The 20129-nt window shown below is 38.6% G+C and overlaps 1 protein-coding gene across 1 annotated transcript; it reads right to left on the bottom strand.

Annotated features, from left to right (window-relative positions):
- Positions 1-2517: 2517 nt before the first annotated feature.
- On the bottom strand, positions 2518-19127 carry CHMP4C (charged multivesicular body protein 4C). The gene is made up of 5 exons (XM_032223118.1): positions 18506-19127; positions 6933-7110; positions 5661-5769; positions 4132-4240; positions 2518-3132 (listed from the first exon to the last, which is right to left on the bottom strand). The coding sequence occupies exons 1-5, from the start codon at positions 18711-18713 to the stop codon at positions 3068-3070; spliced, it is 669 nt and encodes a 222-aa protein (XP_032079009.1). The 5' UTR covers positions 18714-19127; the 3' UTR covers positions 2518-3067.
- Between the last annotated feature and the right edge of the window lie 1002 nt (positions 19128-20129).

The following is a 20129-nucleotide window of genomic DNA, read 5'->3' as shown; positions in this document are numbered from 1 at the left end:
TAATTGGCAGTAGGCGGTCTCTCAAGTACCCAGATCCAATACCATGTAGGGCTTTATAGGTGACAACTAGCACCTTGAAGCGCACCCGGAGATCAACAGGCAGCCAGTGCAGCTCGCGGAGGATAGGTGTTACGTGGGTGAAACGAGGTGCACCCACGATTGCTCGCGCGGCTGCATTCTGGACCAGCTGAAGTCGCCGAATACTCTTCAAGGGCAGCCCCATGTAGAGCACATTGCAGTACTCCAGCCTAGAGGTCACAAGGGCACGAGTGACTGTTGTGAGAGCCTCCCGGTTCAGGTAGGACGCAACTGGTGCACCAGGCGAACCTGGGCAAATGCCCCCCTGGTCACAGCTGACAAATGGTGTTCAAAAGTCAGCTGTGGGTCCAGGAGGACTCCCAAGTTGCGGACCCTATCTGAGGGGCGTAGTATTTGACCCCCCAGCCTGAGAGATGGAACACTTGGCCAATTAGTGGGAGGAAAGCACAGCAGCCACTCGGTCTTATCTGGATTGAGTACAAGCTTGTTAACCCCCATCCAGTCTCTAACAGCCTCAAGGCCCTGGCTCATCACGTCCATCGCTTCATTGAGTTGGCACGGGGCGGACAGATACAACTGTGTATCGTCCGCATACTGGTGGTATTTTATCCCGTGCCGCCGAATGATCTCGCCCAGCGGTTTCATGTAGATATTAAAAAGTAGGGGGTACAGGACCGAACCCTGCGGCACCCCATATGTTAGGGGCCTAGGGGTCAATAACAGTAATGTCATCTTACATTAAAATTCAAAAGGGAGAGGGGCTAGGAAAAAAAGTTGTATATGCAGAGACTAATTTCAAGAATGAAAAAAAATGTTGACATACATAATAATTTTGAAACTTTACTATTTGAGAAATTTAAAACTTCTTCATATAATTGGTTTCCCAGATTTTTTAAAGAAGATAGATAAACATATAAATTATTGTTTTGAAATATTTAGAGAACTATACTATTCAAACCAAAAAATGAAGAAATAGAATGAATAAGGTTTGTTTAAAAACTACAATCATAAGGTATTACCTAACAAGATACTTGTCTTGTCTGCCATCAAGAAAACATGCATGAATCCAGCACACATTACTTGAATGTAATCCATCTGATTTATTGAATAATGATCTCCTATTTTTAAAGAGGCTAATAAACTCAATTATTACTTGCTGGTAAAAAAAAATCATTCTACTTTTTTCCCTTTTATAAAATCAAATTAATCTAACTTACAGAAAAATCAGTAAAAGTTTGGTGCTACTAAATTTGAGTAAACCAAATCATATCTCCAGTATATTTTAGACTGCATAGTGCATCATAGTTTCCCTGGATGCACTAGATTTCATGCCTCTATCACCTTTTATATTCAGTGATTAAGTAGACTCTTGATAAAATATAAATATTCTAGATTAGTTTTAAGTGCCTGTGGGATAAGATAGAAGTGATGGACTCTTAAGTTTTCTAATGACTTATATAGGCAGGGGAAACTTTTTTTAAAAAAAACTAACCATGATATAACATAGTTCAGAATCACTAATTCCCAATCCATTAAAAGCGGGGTAGGAAAATCAATTATTCTAGCTCCCACATGGCCAGTGGAATCTCATCCCTGAGACTTCTTAGAATTATAACCTGAAAGTCAATTGATTTTTTTGAACTGCTCCTGGAGCAACCAATTTCAAGGCATACAAATCATCTAAACACAGCTGGTAATGGATCTATAACACTCTTCCTTCTCTGATGATCTGTCACAGAACAACAAAACTGGAAAGATCATAAGATGTTACCTATTTAGTGCAAGATCTGATAGGTGTTCACCCACCTCCGCTGAAGAACTTCACTGGGAAAAAAACCTCATCACTTCTATGACAGCTTGTTCTACAGTCTGTTATTGTGGTCCTCCTGACATCTACTTTGAACCCACTTCTTCTAGTTTTAATCCACTTATTTTAGTCCTGCTCTTTGCATAGAGCAGTGATGGCTAACCTTTTTGCCACTGCATGCCAAAAGCAGGGGGGTATTGGGGGGGGGGAATCGTGTGCACACCTGCCCTCCTCCCACCCATGCACGTGCAACACCCCCCCCATGCATGCACATGGGAACTCCCACCCTCCCCATTTTTGGCATGCGATGGCACAGTGGACCTGTTTTTTGCCCTCTCCAGGCTCCAGAGGCTTTCTAGGAGCCTGGGGAGGGCAAAAGCAGCCTCTCCTGTCCCCTCACAGGCCCTCCGGAGGCTGAAAACTGCTCATTTTCTGACTTCGGGTTTGCCTGTAGGGCCGTTTTTCTCCCTCCAGAGGCTTCAGGGAAACCTACAGAGGGCAAAAAACAGCCGAAAATGAAGGGCAAAATCAACTGGCCAGCATGCGGAGCTGATAGGGCAACGCATCACATGCCCTAAGAAATGGCTCTGCGTGCCACAGGTTCACCATCACAGGCATAGGGAATGCATCCCCTCTCTCTTTCAACAGAGGTCCATTTTCATCATCTTAGTTTTTAAGGTACAAAATCATTTCTGTTTTGTACTCTGAACAAGCCATTGGCATTATAGAAGAACCACAGAAAACAAAAAAACTCAGTGCAGATCTATGGACCATGGGTTTTAATAATTTTGTTTGGAAAATTAGATTCCAAAACCAAGCCAATTTTAATACTCTTTCAAACCACTATAATACTCACTATTGCACCAATAGGTTTTGCAACCTCAATGTGTTCTGTGCGTTAAAAAAGTATCAGCTAAGAAGAATAACATTAATTAAAATTCAGTCTTGCTTGTCATCTAATTTCTTTAGCATAAAAATGGTATGTCTGGAGATATACCTGAAGGAGAAAAATTATAGTTGAGAATGCTGGCTTTAAAAAAAACAAAAAAAACAAAAATAATATATACAAGACTATATAAAATATATACACATATTCCACCAGAGACCAATTTTGGTCAAGATTCCACACAGCTACGCTCTGTGTAAAACATAAGCATTATTCCATGAAGTCCTTCCATGATATTCCCATAGTATTCCCTTGAAGCCAGTGAGAAATTGCTGTTAAGATGCCCATGCTGCCAGTTGCTGCATATCTTCATCATCTTCCACCCTCTTCTTTGAAGACGCTGTAACAAAAGATAATAATTGTTCAGCATACTGGAACAACAAAGATACAGTTTGCTATCTCAGGAAAGATTTAATATTTGGATTACAGGCATTGTGGCTAAAAATTAAGAGACATAGTTTACAAGACGCTTGTAAAGGGATGGCTTCAGTAGATCTACCTTGTTTCCCCAAAAATAAGCCCTCCTTGGATAATAAGCCTTATCAGGTTTTTGAGCATATGCGGTAAAATAAGCCCTCCCTCCAAAAATAAGCCCTCCCCAAAAGTATTGCAACACGGCAGCAGTCATGCCCACCTCATTGCCTTCTGCCTCTCAAAAATAATAAGACCACCCCGAAAATAAGGCGAAGTGCTTGGTATTCAATAAGAATTGGTTGCATAGCTTTACATCAGATCATAAGACTTGAATCCAGATGACCAAATCCAAGTTCAGCTTCAGCTATCGCCAAATGTACACTTTGTGTACAATGTATTTTTTCATCAAAGTCCAATTACTATTAGTAGTCCTCACTTACCAACTGTAATTGGAACTGAGAAAGCCATTGCTAAGCAAGGGATGCACATCATGTGACTGTACCAGCTGATGATAGCAGTTCCAGTTGCCATTATTGGGCAAATCCCATGCAATAGCAGTATTCTGTAGTCAAGTGATCACCAAACTTTCTGCCAGCTTCTCTACTGACTTTGCTTGTTGAAAGCTGGGAGTGAAGTTTGCAAATGGTAATTACATGACACAGAATGCTGTGATGTCACAATTGTCAGCTGGTTGTCAGATGTCCAAATTGGGGCCAGGTGACCATGGGGGCACTGCAACTACAACAACTATGAGAACCAGTGATAAGTACTCCTCAATCACATCAAGAACTTGTATCACTCTTATGTGTCAAGATAGCTACTATTATATCCAGGTATATTACATTTCTGTGATTGTTCCTTTTCTCTTCAATATTTCTTTAGCCTATTTTCGTAACAGACTAATTAATATAAGAAAGCAATTTACCAGGATGAGAAGGCAATGGGTTAGCTGGGACACTTGGCAAATGAACGTTTTTCATCTTATTATTGAGTTCCTCTTGCTCCAGTTCTTCTAATTCTGCCAATAGTTCATCCTGAAATGTTAAAAATTGCCAGGTTATATTTTAATAAACAATAAAAAAGAACTTCTAATTACAGTTGCCTATACAAACTTTATAAAATAAACTTTATTTTGGGTTTTCAGCATGCCAGGGACCTATATAAATGGATATTTTTAGGACAAATAAATTTTATTGGAAATCTGTAGAACAAAAAGCAGAACTGATGGGCAGAATTAAACATGTCATCAGTTTATAATCCTTGCATTGCCATAAGATACCCAAGTCCAGTCCCCCTTGAATTTCATTTATCCTTATCTAGTGTCAATTTAGTCCTGACCATTAATTGACCAGATTCTTGTGTATGAATAAAACTTCCATGCTGTTATCTTATGAGTGTATTTGTTTTTTTGCACTTGACAAGATCTTAACCAAATATTTTAATTAGCTATTGGTTGATAAGAATAAAATAAAATAACATCAAAAATATCAAAATTATATTACTGTAATTGACTAGTTGAATACAAAATATGGTTTACAAAAAAGGCTACAAGTGTTTTAAAAAAGAGTTGCTCTATTTTGTGATCATTCTACTATCCAAAAATGGCTCAATGGCTTTAGTCTTTCCGGTTTTGTAAAAGGAGAAGCTATTGATATATGCTGATAATTGCTTCAGTTAGTGATAGAAGATTACTCAATTTAAATTATATTAATGAATTCCACTCCAAATAGCTCAATGTATACTCAGCATATTTACTACTAAATGTGTTCATAATGAAGGCAAAAACAGAAAATTGGGGAAATAAGAATGGAACAAGACCTCTTGAAGTGTGCCAAGAGTTATTCATCACAAGATACAAAGAAGAGGAGTCCATCTTGTAGTCCACTTTTCATTACCTTCTTCATAAGCTAAAATAGGGAAATTCTTCTATTTTCTGGCTTGAAATACAACCTATAGATGAGGCCCTTAAAACAGAAGTGCTGGTCTGCAAGTGTGGTGAAAATGGAAATAAACAAAAACATAGTAGCTTGATTGTTATCTTCCTTCCTTGCATGCAGTGGTACACAGCTTGTCTGAATGCCAGATGAGGACAATGCAGTGTACTAGAAGAAGGCATCACTGACTAGCTAGGATAAAATTAGGAATGTACCACACATTGCTACTACTTATGTAGATTCCATCCGATATGTCAGAAATCTAGTGATTTTTGTCATAGCAAAAGAGATTATGTATTTGTATTGTTTTGACATAGCAATTTGCATTCTCTTTTGAATATTTTATTCAAGACAGTACAGATTATTTCTGAACAAATGTCTCTTCGGTCATCTGAGAATTCGACTGCGTTGAAGGGAAAATATTGAAGCGCTTAGAAAAGAGCTAGACAACAATTATAGCAAATTTAAAATTAGCAGTAATATTAAGGGCCATTTTTTCTTCTTAGATGTCAAAACATACCTCATCAAAGTCATCACCAACTCTTCTTGTGAGAGCCTCTGTGATTTCTTGGGCAATATCTTGTTGCTCAGTGATATCTTGCATCATGTCATCAATTTTGTCCAAGTCCCTAAGGATAGAAGAAAGAAGGAATTCTTTACTCAATTTGCATATGGATAGGATGGCATAGTGGATTCCAGTAAAATTTTGAGATTTTCATAAAAATCAATCATCAAAACAAAAAGCAACAGCAAAATAAAATTTAAATTTTGGGGAGAAGAATATTAAAAGACTAGAAAAATAGCAAAGATATATTAAGTTATCTAATTTAATAAAACACTTCAATAAAATAAAGCATAATAAATAAAATCTCACTCTTTCTAAGCCATTATCCGGCTTATTAGGGCATTTAAAAGGCCATCCAAGACCAATTTACCCTGTGATAAGGTTAACGTTACAGGAAAATTCCTTCCAGTATTCAAGTTTCAAATTCCATAAGGGCTTTAAATTCTATAAAAGTCCTTCAACTGCTTACAAACAGTAGTAAATAGAGTAATAGAATAATTAAGTAAAACAGATATGTACAAAAGGAGCAATCCCAATCAGTTTTCAAGCAGTTTGCATATTGGAGATTTGGGGAACTCTATTTGGGAACTTAAACATAGTGTCCTAGAGAAGGTCAAGCCATAAAACAGTTATGTTTCATGTCCAGAATATCATGAACTGTTTCTAGTTTTGAGAATCAATTTATGAAAAGTCACTGTGCTATTTTTGGAATGGCTGAACTGGTTTACAGAAGGACCCAAATGTTCAGAAAATTTCTGGAAGATTCTATTTCTCCAGAGTGCATACCTTCCAGATGAACAAATTTCAACTTCCGCAATTGTAAAGAATTATCATTGTAGCAGAAGAATTTTGGAATTTGAAGTCCATTTAACTTCAGGTATATTCAAGTTGGAGAAAGGCAGTAAAAAAGGGGGGAAATGCCAATTAATAATGTTGTGCAGAAATTTCAGTTGAAACAATATGAACAGCTTGCAATGATCTATATGGTTCAGGCCATACTAATCTTAACCTGCTGCAGGACAGGTAAATCCAAGAAAAGAATTAAATTTTAGATTAAAGTATAACAGTAAAATCCTAGCAACTTTATCTATACCTGATGATAAACCTTAGCATCATATACAAGAATGAAACATCTCAATTCTTATGTAAGAAAGAAACCCACCAAATAGGTGTAAATGTAAGAGTTAAGGTTATTTTCTGTGGGGTTTGACAATATTTTCCACTTACATATTTTCGTGTACTTTTTTCATGGCTTGAGCAGCATAGCCCATATTCTTGAACACTTCTGTATTTGTGTAGGAATTTTCAAGAGCCTCGCGCTGGAATTCAATAGTGGAAAGAGTCCCATCAATTTGGCTCAACTGTTTTTCATACCTCTTTTTTCTCTTCAGTGCCTGCAGTGCAGCTGGGGAAGTAAGAACAGGGGAAAGTATCTCATAAGCCAATGCAAAAGATACCGATATGGCTGATTTAATTCTTAACTAAAAACCAGAGACAGATTGCCACTTTTAATGAGCAAGCAAATTCAGTAAAACTAAATAAACAGAGTTGGAAAATCTATCAGGACACCCACCCAACTGAAAACCATTTTCTCAGCTTACTACAATAGCAAAAGAATTTGGTGATTCAAAGCAGGTTAATTGTTCTTCCTTCTGAAAGGCATTGTATTATATTATTAACTTTTTACTATTTAACAATAAAATTACTGCTATAAATCAATCAGCAATATATTTGGTTGTACAAGGTAAACGTTAAGAGATGTGGTCTCCACCATATATTTTAGAATAGAGGTCCAATATAATCTCTTCCTATTAGCTATAGTGATTTAAGGCATCAGGTTACCTTTAAAACAAATGGAGGGGAGGAAGAATCCAAGATCATTTTGGATAGCAAGATGGATAGTATGTAAATTTAATAAATAAATAAATTTCCTTATTGGGGCTGAGTGGAATTTTGTTAATCAACATAACAAATTTAGTAACAGCCCCACTCCCAATTACAAAAAAAAGATTGTTCTGTGATAATGGCCATGTATAGATGCGGAGGCATATAGAGAGAGCCAGAAGAAATAACACAGAAGCAGTTTGTAACAGAGACAGAGATATAGAGAAGCAGCTAGCTAAAAGCTGAAAATATATTGGATATGTATTAGATGCACAATTTCTGTATGGAACATATCTCTTTGTTACAAAGTTATTTTGAATTTTTTCTCCAACCTATAAAAGTGACAATAGAACTCTTCCTCCCCCCAAAAAGACAAATTCTAGCATCCTTGAGCATCAGAGGTGGGTTCCTACCTATTCGGTCCGTTTCGGCCAAATAGGTAGTAACTCCGGCAGACATGTGACCCTACCGGTTCTATGATCGGCGGTGCCATCTTGATTTTCTGTTCTGCACATGTGCAGAACAATCATTTTAAAAATATAATTTTTATTGGTTTTTTAAGGTTGTGCACATGTGCAGATTGTTGCAAATGAAAATGCGTGTGCACACGCAAATTTGTTTACTACTGATCGGGTAGTAATGGCGGCCAGAACCCACCCCTGTTGAGCATCTCATTTGGGGGGGGGGGGAGATTGCAAAAGTACAACAGCTTATGACAAACACTGGTGTGCAGAAATATTGCCTCCATTCACATTTAAAAACTGGAAAGATGAGTGAAATGTGACTATAGCCATCACTCAAAAATAATGGAGAATCAATGGAACTCCTAGGTTTCTAGGGTCCAAAGTATGAGAATTCTAAACTTCAAGAGTTTTTTAGTCCTATTGGACCGGGTAAACAACTACCACATGTCCTGAGGTCATGTCACATTTTCCCAAAGCATTACAGTACTTAACTTGTGACTTCAAAATATTTAGAAATAAATGGTAGACTGCTTTAACTTGAAAACAACTGTAGTTCTTTTTAGGGAACACAACGTTCCCTGATCTCACATATTAGCTCCATGACTTGTGTAAATTTAATTTTAGAAATTGTAATTGGACCACAAGTATCATTTTGTGTGAAACAGGAGTGCCATATCGCCACTCCCTGTTTTGAACTATAAATGGATAAGAATATACAACTATTTTGCTTTTATGCAATAAATACTATCCTCAAGGTTTCCAAAGTTTAATACCAGTTAATGAACATATTAGCATTGCAAAGTCAAAAACTGAACTGTTGAATTCAGAGTCACAAGTATGATCTGACAGCAATGGTCTACTAAGGCAATGATTCTCAATTTCAGCAACTTTCAAACATGCTGCGGACTTCAACTCCCATCTGAAAGTTGTTGATATGGAGAAACATTAGTCTAAGTTTTGACAATACCACTACTTTATTTATATGGTAAATGTGCATGTCTTGTTTATTGGACTAGCAACATAACCAAGTCCTAACCCCTAGATTTGACAGTACTGGAAATAAACTTACATCAGAGAAACTCTGAGACTGGAAAAAGAAGATTCCCCACTCCAAACAGTCAGAAAAAGTAGAAAGCCAGATAAGGAGAATCAGAGACTAATCTGAAATAAACATAATGCCACAGGTCATAATTCTACATAATTTTGTTTTAAACCAGTGATTTGTGACCTTCTGAAAATCTTTAACTTTTATAAAGTTTATAAAATTATACAATGTATAAGATTATGATTTACATTATAAAATTTAAAGATTTTCGTAGTGCATGTGTGTATATATTTTCTGACATAAACTTTTTCTTTAAAAAAATGAGTATCAAGAAAAAACAGGATTTACTGTAGAGATACATATATTTATAGACATTTTAGGTACTTCTCCAGTTAAGAAAATAGATCAATGGGGTTTTTTTTTGCCCAAATAATTCCGTACATTAAAACTACAATTATAACTATAATCAATGCTTTGTTCATGACATAATAGAAGGCAGATGCCATGAAAGATTTAAAAAAAATCATTATTTCATTAATTTCTGCAAATATGGCAAAACGTCCTAAATCCCCATAATATTTAATTACTGTTATTTGTTTAGTACTATAGGCTGCTTTAACTACAAATACCGGTACTCTAAATAACATACATTTTGAATTGATGGGATTTTAAAAAAATATAATAATATAAAAGAAAAGCAAATAACCTTAATAGTCTTCACCCAGATCACAGTGAAAATATTCTTTCCCACAATAAAATCCATACTGATTTTATGCAGAGTGCAGAGTGAGAAACTACCGTACCTTATGTCAATCCCTAGGAAATAGCGCACTTATCAACTCTTCTGGGAGGACTGCCAACACAGCAACAGGTTTTCCAGAGAGGAAGGACAAAAAGTTCCTTTACATAAACAGACATGTAATTCTCCAGTTTCCATTAATATTTGCAAGTTTAAATTCCATTTATTTCATGCTTTCCTAAAACTAACTAAATAGAATATTGAAAATTAATGGACAGTTTTTAATTCTACCTGTAAAAATTGTATCAAGTGAAAATTAAGCTATATCTTGAAAGGAGATTCTGGAATTTTGTAGTTTATAAAATAAAAAGGCCTTGTTCCTGCCAACCAATGTTTTCATAAGTATGTAAACACAGAACCTCTTTAATTATTTAAACACTGTATATGTAATTGAATTTTAAAAATGGTGGATGGGCTATAGTCCTCACCTATGAAACTATGTATTCTTATGATGCTTGTGCTGTGAGTGTCTCATATGTGCCACCTATACAGGCTGCTATAAAATTAGTTTGCAAGACTGTTAGTGATTTAAAGATAATTACATAAAGGAAAACTAAAATGATAATGATTTAAATCATAGTTCATCCATAATTCAAAAGTTTTTATGTTTTCAATTATCACCAAACTAAAAACAACTGGACTCTATCTCCAATCTACAACACAGTCCTTTCAGCAGTTCCAAGAAGACTCCACATCCATTTGCTCAGGTGACCCTGATGACACAGATAAACTTCCAAGTAGCCTCAATGACTCTAAAAAATGCAAATGACTAGTCTGCAAGGAGTATAAATCCTTCCATTCCCCATCCAATCAGAGCTGAAGAAACTTCTTGGATGAGAAGCAAAACATCTTCAAAAAAAACCCCAGGAAAGTTCAGTTGCCTCTTTAAAAAGCACTTTTGAGACAACCGTGACCTGGATGACTGAGAATCTCCATAAATAATAACAACAATACATTCATTTTACCTTCTCTGGTCTCAAAAATACAACACTTGCTAAAACTAGAAAAATAATTTTGGAAAAAACATATTTAAGGTATTTATATTACCACCCAATTTCTATAATTTCTAGGCAATGTATAAGAAAACTGACTACAATAAAAACAACAAGAACATGGAAGCTAAAACAAAACAGTGTAATAAACTGCTAGATACCAAAAGCATTTGAATAGAAGGTTGGAAAGCTGAAGGAAATAGCAGCAGTTAGCAGGTAGACTTATACAAATAATCCTCAACTAAAACCATTAATTTAAGTGACCAGTCAAACTTATGACACCACTGAATAGTGACATATTACAGGTCTTTGTACATACAACAGTTGCACATCCCTGCAGTCACATGACCACAATTCAGGTACTTGTTCTGTGTTCCTAACTAAAGTTGTTCTTTCTCAAAAAGTAGAAAACAATAGATGTTAATATTTACCCATTTTTGTCTTGGGTGAAAAATGATAGAAAAGATGTGGGAGTATCAAAGCTAAATATTGTACCACTGTTATAATGATCCACTCCCACATCATAAGCAAATGAGAGTCAGCAGTTAACAAGACTTTTACGTGGCACCCAAAAATCTATTTAAGTATCTTCATCTTGGATTGTAATTGTAATTTAATAAATTTATATGCCGCCCAATCCCGTAGGACTCCGGGCGGCTTACAAAGTAGAAGAGTAAAAATAAAAAGTTAAAATATAGGGAAAGAGCAAAAAGATTTAAAAGCAACACACCATATACTCAACCTAGGTGGGGCTGGACCTCGTTCATGGGGTCAACAGCCCCAGGCCTGCCGGAACAGCCAGGTTTTAGTGGCTTTTCGGAAGGCCGAGAGAGTGGGAAGGGTCCGGATCTCTGCGGGTAGATCGTTCCACAGGACCGGAGCAGCTACAGAGAAGGCCCTCCCCCGAGGGGTCGTCAGCCGGCATTGTCCGGCTGACGGCACCCGGAGAAGGCCCAGCCTGTGAGATCTTATCGGCCGTTGGGAGGTATGTGGCAGGAGGTGGTCTTGTAGATATCCGGGTCCTAGGCCATGTAGGGCTTCAAAGGTGATAACCAGCACCTTGAAGCGCGTTCGGAGACCAATAGGAAACCAGTGCAGTTCGCGGAGGATAGGTGTAACATGGGTGTATCTAGGTACACCTGATATCGCTCGCGCGGCTGCATTCTGGACCAACTGATTGAAATTGGATTTTGTACTACAATGGTATAAATGAAGAGGGAAATCAGGCCTTTTATAATGAGAATTCAATGAAGTATTTTCTCTGTTCACATATTTAAAGTCTGCAGATTGACTGGAAAAAATTAGGAGAAAAGTGGCAACTAGAAATATTTTGCTAGCTTTCTACTTTCTACTTTCTACCCAGCTTTCTACTTTGCAATCTCTGTTTGTGAACATGCAGCCAGGCTTGTTCTGTAGTAACTTGAAACTACTCTGTTGTTACTCAACTTCAAATAGGGTGAAGTCATGGCAGTGTCATCATATACTTGGATGCTAATCATCATCAAGAGGTTTGCAACACATTCACTCACAGCTGTCTTGCTATCACCATTGGAGAATTTTCCTGAAGTTTACCAAAAGCAATTTACTATGTCACTTTTTAATATAGTTGTACACATAAACATACTCACACAAGTAAATATTGTTTTTCTTGGATGTAGGTTTGCCCACTCAGACTTTCCTTTGTAATTATAGCATAATCTACCAGTAATAATAACACTCTTGTCTTCAAACTGCAGCACTCTCTCAAACAATTAACGTTTTCTTGGGGCTGTAATCAATATCTGGTTAATTGTTCTCACTGTCAAGAAATGCCTCCTTAGTTCTAGGTTGCTTCTCTCCTTGATTAGTTTCATCCATTGCTTCTTGTTCTCCCTTCAGGAGCTTGGATGTTATAATATTATCCATTCTTTAGGGCACAATTTTCCAAAGTGGTCAATATCAACCCGAAAAAGTTGATGGGACTATCCATTATTGTTATTATGATTCATTGCATAGTCAATCAGATGTTCAGACTGGATTTGACATTTCTGTCCACCTATTGACCTGGGATAGGAGAAGCTGTAGATGTTTGATTATATTAAAGTTGAACATGTAAGTTGTTCTAACTAAAGCTGAAAATAAATTATGTAAAGGGGGTTGGGACTCTGTCTGCACCATATATTTAGAACTGAATAGAATGGAACCAAATTTGGTATGGAGAGAAAATCAGCAAAACACAACCATTGGGCTTGTGACAAAATAAATTCTCTATGGAAACACAACTGAGCTGTGACTCTGCATCATTCTAAGCCCTCCCCATTCTTTCCTCAAGGTCATGTGACCCAATGAAGTTTATATGTAGTGCACCTAGTGTTTTTCAGCATAATGCATATAGACGTAACACAAAATGATAACTGAAAAACACATAAACAAATATATTATTTTGCTACACAGACAGCTGACAAGGCCAACGTTCAGCATACTTTTCCTACCTTTCTTTTTTTTAAAAAAAAACTCCTGCTGTAGCTTTATTATGGTTTTCTCATCTTATACGGCAGGAAACCATACCTTTAGATTTTGGTGATCATGGTTGAGGTGGATTTAGAGCTCAAAAAAAAAAAGGACTCAAAAGAATGAAGGCAACTGGGAAGTCTTGAATCCAAGACTTTGCTCTCTTGCCCTGTCCAATCCCAGAAGAGATCCTCTTAAGAGTTTTTAAAGTCAGGCCTTTCTGAATTAGGACACAAATCACCAAGAGGCATGCAAGAAATATCTCAGACTTCCCACTACATAATTAGAATTTTCCCTCTATCCTGAGAGGGCAAATAATTATTTTATTTTATTTGTCAATGCAGGTACCATCTATCTCCCTGACTGAATTATTGTGGACAGTGTATAGTTAAAAACCAACCAAGCCTGCTTGTTAAAACTAAATTGATTACCATTTTATAATATAGTGTCACATAGTTTCTGCTTTCAGTTGGGATGAAATGTAATCTAAAATTAGAACTCTACAGCTGCTTTTTCTGTGTTTGCAGATCCATTCTTGCTAGCCAATAAAAATAGTTTCAGGAAGTGTGTTCTAAATTTTATATAATTGTATATTATAAAAATGGCTTGCAACAATGCTCTGCTAGCTACCTCCCTACGACCTATCAGATCCCACAGACTAGGCCTCCTCTGAATTCCATCTGCCAGCCAGTGTCGACTGGCAACTCCCCGGGGGAGGGCCTTCTCTGTGGTTGCTCCGGCCCTCTGGAACGATCTCCCCGTTGACATCCGGACCCTCACCACCCTTCCGGCTTTCCGCAAAGCCACTAAGACCTGGTTGTTCCGGCAGGCCTGGGGCTGATGAATTTCCAGCTCCATTTGAATGTTGACTGTTGCTGTATTTTAATCTGTTTGTCTTTATTGTCCTATTTGTATCCCCTTCCCCCCTTGGTTGTTAGCCGCCCTGTGTCTTTCAGGAATAGGGCGGCATACAAATTGAATAAACTACAACTATAACTACAACTACCTTCAGAATAACAGAGTTGGAAGGGACATTGGAGGTCTTCTAGTCCAACCCCCTGCTTCAATATAACAAAAACATTGATTCCACTTTAATGAGAAGCTAAATAAATCTATTTTTAATTAAAAACTATACACTTACAACCATTTGTTTAATGTGTGAACTTACATCAGTAAAATAACCATTTTTCACCCTTATGATCGTTGCAGCATCCCCATACTGCCCTGAGAACCATAATATTGCACCTTTACACGGCTACTTTAGTAGAATGATGTAAATGACAATGAGTTATTTCAAAACATATCTATTTCATGTTTTTTCCTGATTGCACCTTAACCACTACAAATATACGCTGATGATTTTTTTCCCTGTCCCAATGACTTTGCCATTAGCCCATGAGTGAGACAGTCCAACATCATCCTTAATCATATCCTCATTAAATCACTGTTTATTTCCCCAATTTCAACATTATCTTCCAATTTTTTTAAATATTAGGCTTTGCAACTCTTTACTTTAAAAGAAGATTGACAGAGGTAAAAAAAAATCTATGTAATATGGCAGATATGTAAATGAAGCTTCACTCCCTTTTCTATATATTATATATGCATTTTTTACATTCATCACATGCACAAAATAGGCAGAGTTTCAATCTTATGATGGCAGCTGCCACCTTGACTCTTTCCATATACCCTACTCCCACAGATGCCTTTCTTGGAGGGAGTTATACTCCAGTGATTTCAAACAGAAATGAGAGGTGTCATGTTATATTTATTTACTTATATAATTTTATATGAATTACTTAATTTCTTACATTACTTAATTTTCACACTAGGGACATTTTAAGCATGCATGTAAAATTTCACACCTGAATCCTACAAACCTAGTTGTTCCATTACTTCCACTTCGTTTATATCATGAAAAAAATGTTATTTAGAAAGAATGTTGGAATACCTGAAAGGCCAGATTAGGGACAGATCATGAGTTGGAAATATATCTATGTGAACACTAGGAGTCAAAAACATCTCAAGGGCACACAATCAATTCAGAAATAAGTCCTACTCAGTGAGTTGGATTTGTTAAGGTAGCAATAGCAATAGTAGCAATAGTTAGACTTATATACCGCTTCATAGGGCTTTCAGCCCTCTCTAAGCGGTTTACAGAGTCAGCATATTGCCCCCAACAACAATCCGGGTCCTCATTTTACCCACCTCGGAAGGATGGAAGGCTGAGTCAACCTATTATTACATAAGGATCCTTAAAGGCAGCATTAGCAATGCCCTAAACAAGATCCAAACAAATGCAGATGTGGTAATTGGTAGGTAGTCTTAAAAGCTTTATTCAAAAAACAAGACCTCATTCTGAATACTATTAAACAGAGAGAGGTTATATTACTGCAATTGCTTGTCAACTTATTGAACCATCCACAATCAAAACTTTCTAGCAGGTATCAAATTCACATACAAAGCAATCTGGGAAGATATATGGTAGAAGCATTCAAAATTGCTCAGAGGAAAGGTTGCTTGTGTAAGTTTCTATTCCTGGAAATAAATTTATGGGGGAACAACACAGGAAGGATTTCTGACAATAAAGCCCTCAAGGTAGCATTCAAAAGTGGCATCCGCTGAAAGCCATCTGAAGGCAAAAATCTTATGATTACCTTTAGAATTAAGCACAACAATGGAATATCTTAAATGTAATAAGAGGGCACACAAGACCTTTAAGCTGAGTGTTTAAATTTATTTCACTGAGGCTGATATCCCCGATGAGATGTGAAAACAAGAAAGGAATCACTATACATAGGAAAGAAAGCATTTTCATCCTAGGTCAGTGATGGCGAACCTATGACACGCGTGTCAGTGCTGACACGCGTAGCCATTTCGGGTGACACGCACATGCTCCCCAAACTTGTTTCAGCGGCAGCTCTCAGCCTGGGCGGCAGCGTCACGCAGGCTGTGGAAGGAGGAGGAGGAGGAGGAGGGAACCAACCAAAGAGAGGCTTTTACCGGGTCTGCGCCCCACAGCCAGGATCGTCCTTGCGCCTCAAGCCGCGTTTCTTCCTGCAAAGCCCTTCGGGCAACCCGAGAGTTCCGCTTGACGCCAGAAGGGCTTTGCAGGAAGAAACGCGGCTTGAGGCGCCAGGACGGTCCTGGCTGTGGGGCGCAGACTCGGTAAAAGCCTCTCTTTGGTTGGTTCCCTCCTCCTCCTCCTCCTTCCACAGCCTGCGTGACGCTGCCGCCCAGGCTGAGAGCTGCCGCTGCTGCACAACTGAGGGAGGGAGAGGGAAAGCAGAGGTAGCCTCAAATTCCACCGTTGGGACAGGGGAAAGGGCTTGTCCCTCAAGAGTGGGGGGGGATAGAGGTGGGAAGAAGGGGCCCGGCCTGTCCCCAGCGCCCCCCACAGACGGATTACGGATCGAACGCTTCTCTCTCTGCAGCCTTTTTCTGCAAGTCCCAGCTACTCAGCGGGGCGTCATCATTTCCGGGGGGGTTGCAGTTTTCCAGCTCAGATATCAGGATCCGCCGGGATTAAGCGGGAGAAAACGCCGCTGGCCGAGCGGAACAAACACATCCAAAGGTTAATCTTATTTTACGAAAACACAACTTCCAAAAGTCGATCGTGGCCTCCATCAAGAAGCTCTTCCCCCACCCCCCACCCATTCTGGGGTCTTGGTGTCCCTCGGCTAAGATCCACCCTGGAAAGCAGAACGGGGGCAGCCCTCCTGTAATTCTGGCTGGGTTAAAGAGCAGGGATGGAGGAGCCATATCACACCTTCATTCAAAGGGTGGGGAGGGGGAGGCCCGATAAAGTCCCTCCCTTGGGGTGTCTGAAGTCCCAGCTGAAGCAGCCGAAGGAAAAAGGATAAGCATCCGTCGCTGCCCAATGGCGCTTGGGGTAACCCCGCTGGGCAGAGCCAGTCGAGGCTCATCCTGCAAATGAGGGTTTCCTTTGGGGAGGGCCAGGTGGTTTCAAGCACCCCAAACAGCCAATCTCTCTCTCTCCGTCCCCCTTCCTTTGCTCCTGGGGCTGCAGAACTTTCCATGGGCTCAACAGTAATTGAGTAAAATTCTAAGCCACTGCAGTAGCTGCTTTTTGGTTTTATTTTTTTAATATTTATCAGTCTCTCTTTTAGTTGAAGAGTTGAAGTCCACAAGGCTTAAAGCTGTCAGGTTTGAAGACCCCTGGGGTTTTTTTCCTAAAGGGTTAGGGGTGCAAGGTTCTTGTAACTTGACAGCTTTAAGACTTGCACGCTTCAATGCCAGAGTTTCTGAGCCAACATTTTGGTTGCTAAGCAGGACCGTTGGTAAGTGATACTGATAATAATATCAAGGGCAACATACGAAATCGACTGATGAACAAAGAAGTTACTAAGCAGTTATGTTAAATAATTTGTTTTTGGTTTATTAAATACAATTATATTGCAATTATATATTTTTGTAGTTTAAACTATAAATTGCGCAAAATTATGTTTTTGTCGAAGTGACACACAACGCGAGTTATGCTCGATATTTTGCCGATTTTTGACACACCACGCCAAAAAGGTTGCCCATCACTGTCCTAGGTAGAGCCACACATGATTGTGAAAAGGGAGGGTGAGCTTCAAATATAGCAGCAGCCAAATCTGAACTCACTGACACAAAAACACCAATTTCCAGCGCTCAAATTATAACTTTGTTCAGTCATATGAACAAAGGCAATTCTTACTGTGACACAAATATCTTTCAACAACTGCAGCCAAATTTTAAAACTAAGTACAAGCAATGCAATTCAAGTACCAGAATTTAAAACGACTGACCAACCTCCAACTTCTAAAGTGTATAAAAAGAAACCACTGAACTAAACAGTAAAGTTAGAGTCTCTCACGGAGTTAAGGAAACGGCTCTAAGGCAAGATTTTGCAATGCGAAATCACTTTCTGCCCTTCCCCATACCAACACAACGACGATACTTTTTAAAGTCGTAGACAACTCTCTAAAACCAAGAGTTTGAATGATCTTTTGTCCGATGAGGCTTTGTACTCCGCTCACGCTCAGAGGGCTCGTTTCCTAAAGCCCATACGTCTCAGCGAGGTACTCTTTTAATCACCTTGATTTGCCAGATTCAAGGCCTGCTTCCTCGAGAAAACCCACCTCGCTTGTCTCGGGTGCCGTATTTCTTAGCCAGGGCCAATTCCTTGGCGACCCTGGCTTCCAAGTATTCCTGCTTCTTGATTAGCATTTCTTCCGTCTCCCGCAGCCGCGCCAAAGCTTCCTGCGGGGTGGGGCCCCCTTTCCCCTTCCCCTTGGAGTAGCCAGACCCGCCGCCGCCGCCCTTGAAAAACTTCTGGATTTTGCTCATCTTCGGTCCGCCGAAGCGCCACCGTCTTAATGGAAGGCGGCCTGAATACCTCTCCCTCTTCGGTTTTTTTGTTTTGTTTTGTGTTGTTCCCCCCGAGAACTAACGAGCGACGGCCAACTCTATCCGCATTCCCTAATCTGGTCCGGTCGCGCAAGCGGAGAAACGCCTAAAAGGAAGGAAGCTGGCGCGGCTCCCTAGACCGACGGCAGAGCCACGTGATCCACGCGCACCTGCGACAGGTGCTGCAAGGTTCTCGAGCGGCAGCCACAACTGCGGAAACTAAGGGAAGCAAGCAGCGCGTCCAGTAAAAAGGAGAAATTGTGACTTTGTAAAGTGAAAAGTCTGGACTTGCTCCCCCCACTGGAACATGCCGTCCCGAGCTGTAACCAGACTCCCGTTCCTGAAGTTTGGATAAATAGTAATGTATGTTCAGTATAGGTGCAGAAGCAGGTTATTCCAGAGTTAAGCAATACTTAGTTTGCTACAGTGTATATTGGAGGTGGTGACCCTTGAGAGCTGTTTGCAACGAAAGTTCATTTTAATGTATGCGTACATTAAACGTGTACAATCCAAAGTGACGAGTTATTCTAAATCTAAGTTTTTGCTGTAATTCACATAAATTACAGTTCTGTTTCAAGTCCATTATTGTTGCATTTTTACTTTGAACCCTTGAACATGAGGTAAAAGTCCAAGGCAGTAAAACTTGATTGCCATTGGAATAAAAGAGGTTAAAAACATTCAACGTCAGTCTTCAGTGAAATACTAACTAAAAAGTTAAAGATTTATGATGGGTATAACTTAGAATTAATGTGTTTTAAAATGCAAGAAAATGTATAACCTTTTATAAGAACTGCAGCAGTGGAAGGTATTTTAAGAATTCAAACTGAATCATCCCTAACAAATGGCTATCCAGCTTCTGTTTGAATACATGCACAAAAGGGAACTCACAGTAATGGTATTTTTCTGCTCTCACAATTACCAAAGTTATTTTTGTCTCCCTAATAACTGGGATGTTCCTATAAGTTTAAACTATTATTCCATATTATATGTTTTACAATAATGAAAACAGCTTCTGATGTTCTATGCACACTTTGGAAAAATGTGCTCTATAGTTTTCATTTTATTACCTTTATTTATTACCTCTCCTAGACATTAAAACTGAGTAATGAATTTTAATGATATTATACTGCTTTAAAGTGCCACTTTAAGGAGTTGGGCCATAATGCAGTTCATCAAAGCAACAACATGTTTCCTTTAATGCAAAATAAAGAACTGAACAAGAAAAATGAACGTATTTTTTCTAAATTATTTTCGAAGACTACATGGTTTTATATCACTTTCTAGTCCACTGATCGTCTACTTTTGCACCTTTTATAGTTATTTCAGTAACTTCTGTAAATCTTAAAATATGGCATA

This window comes from Thamnophis elegans, chromosome 8, assembly GCF_009769535.1.
Source record: "Thamnophis elegans isolate rThaEle1 chromosome 8, rThaEle1.pri, whole genome shotgun sequence".
Lineage (NCBI taxonomy): Eukaryota > Metazoa > Chordata > Lepidosauria > Squamata > Colubridae > Thamnophis > Thamnophis elegans.
This window is presented reverse-complemented; position numbering and strand designations above follow the sequence as displayed.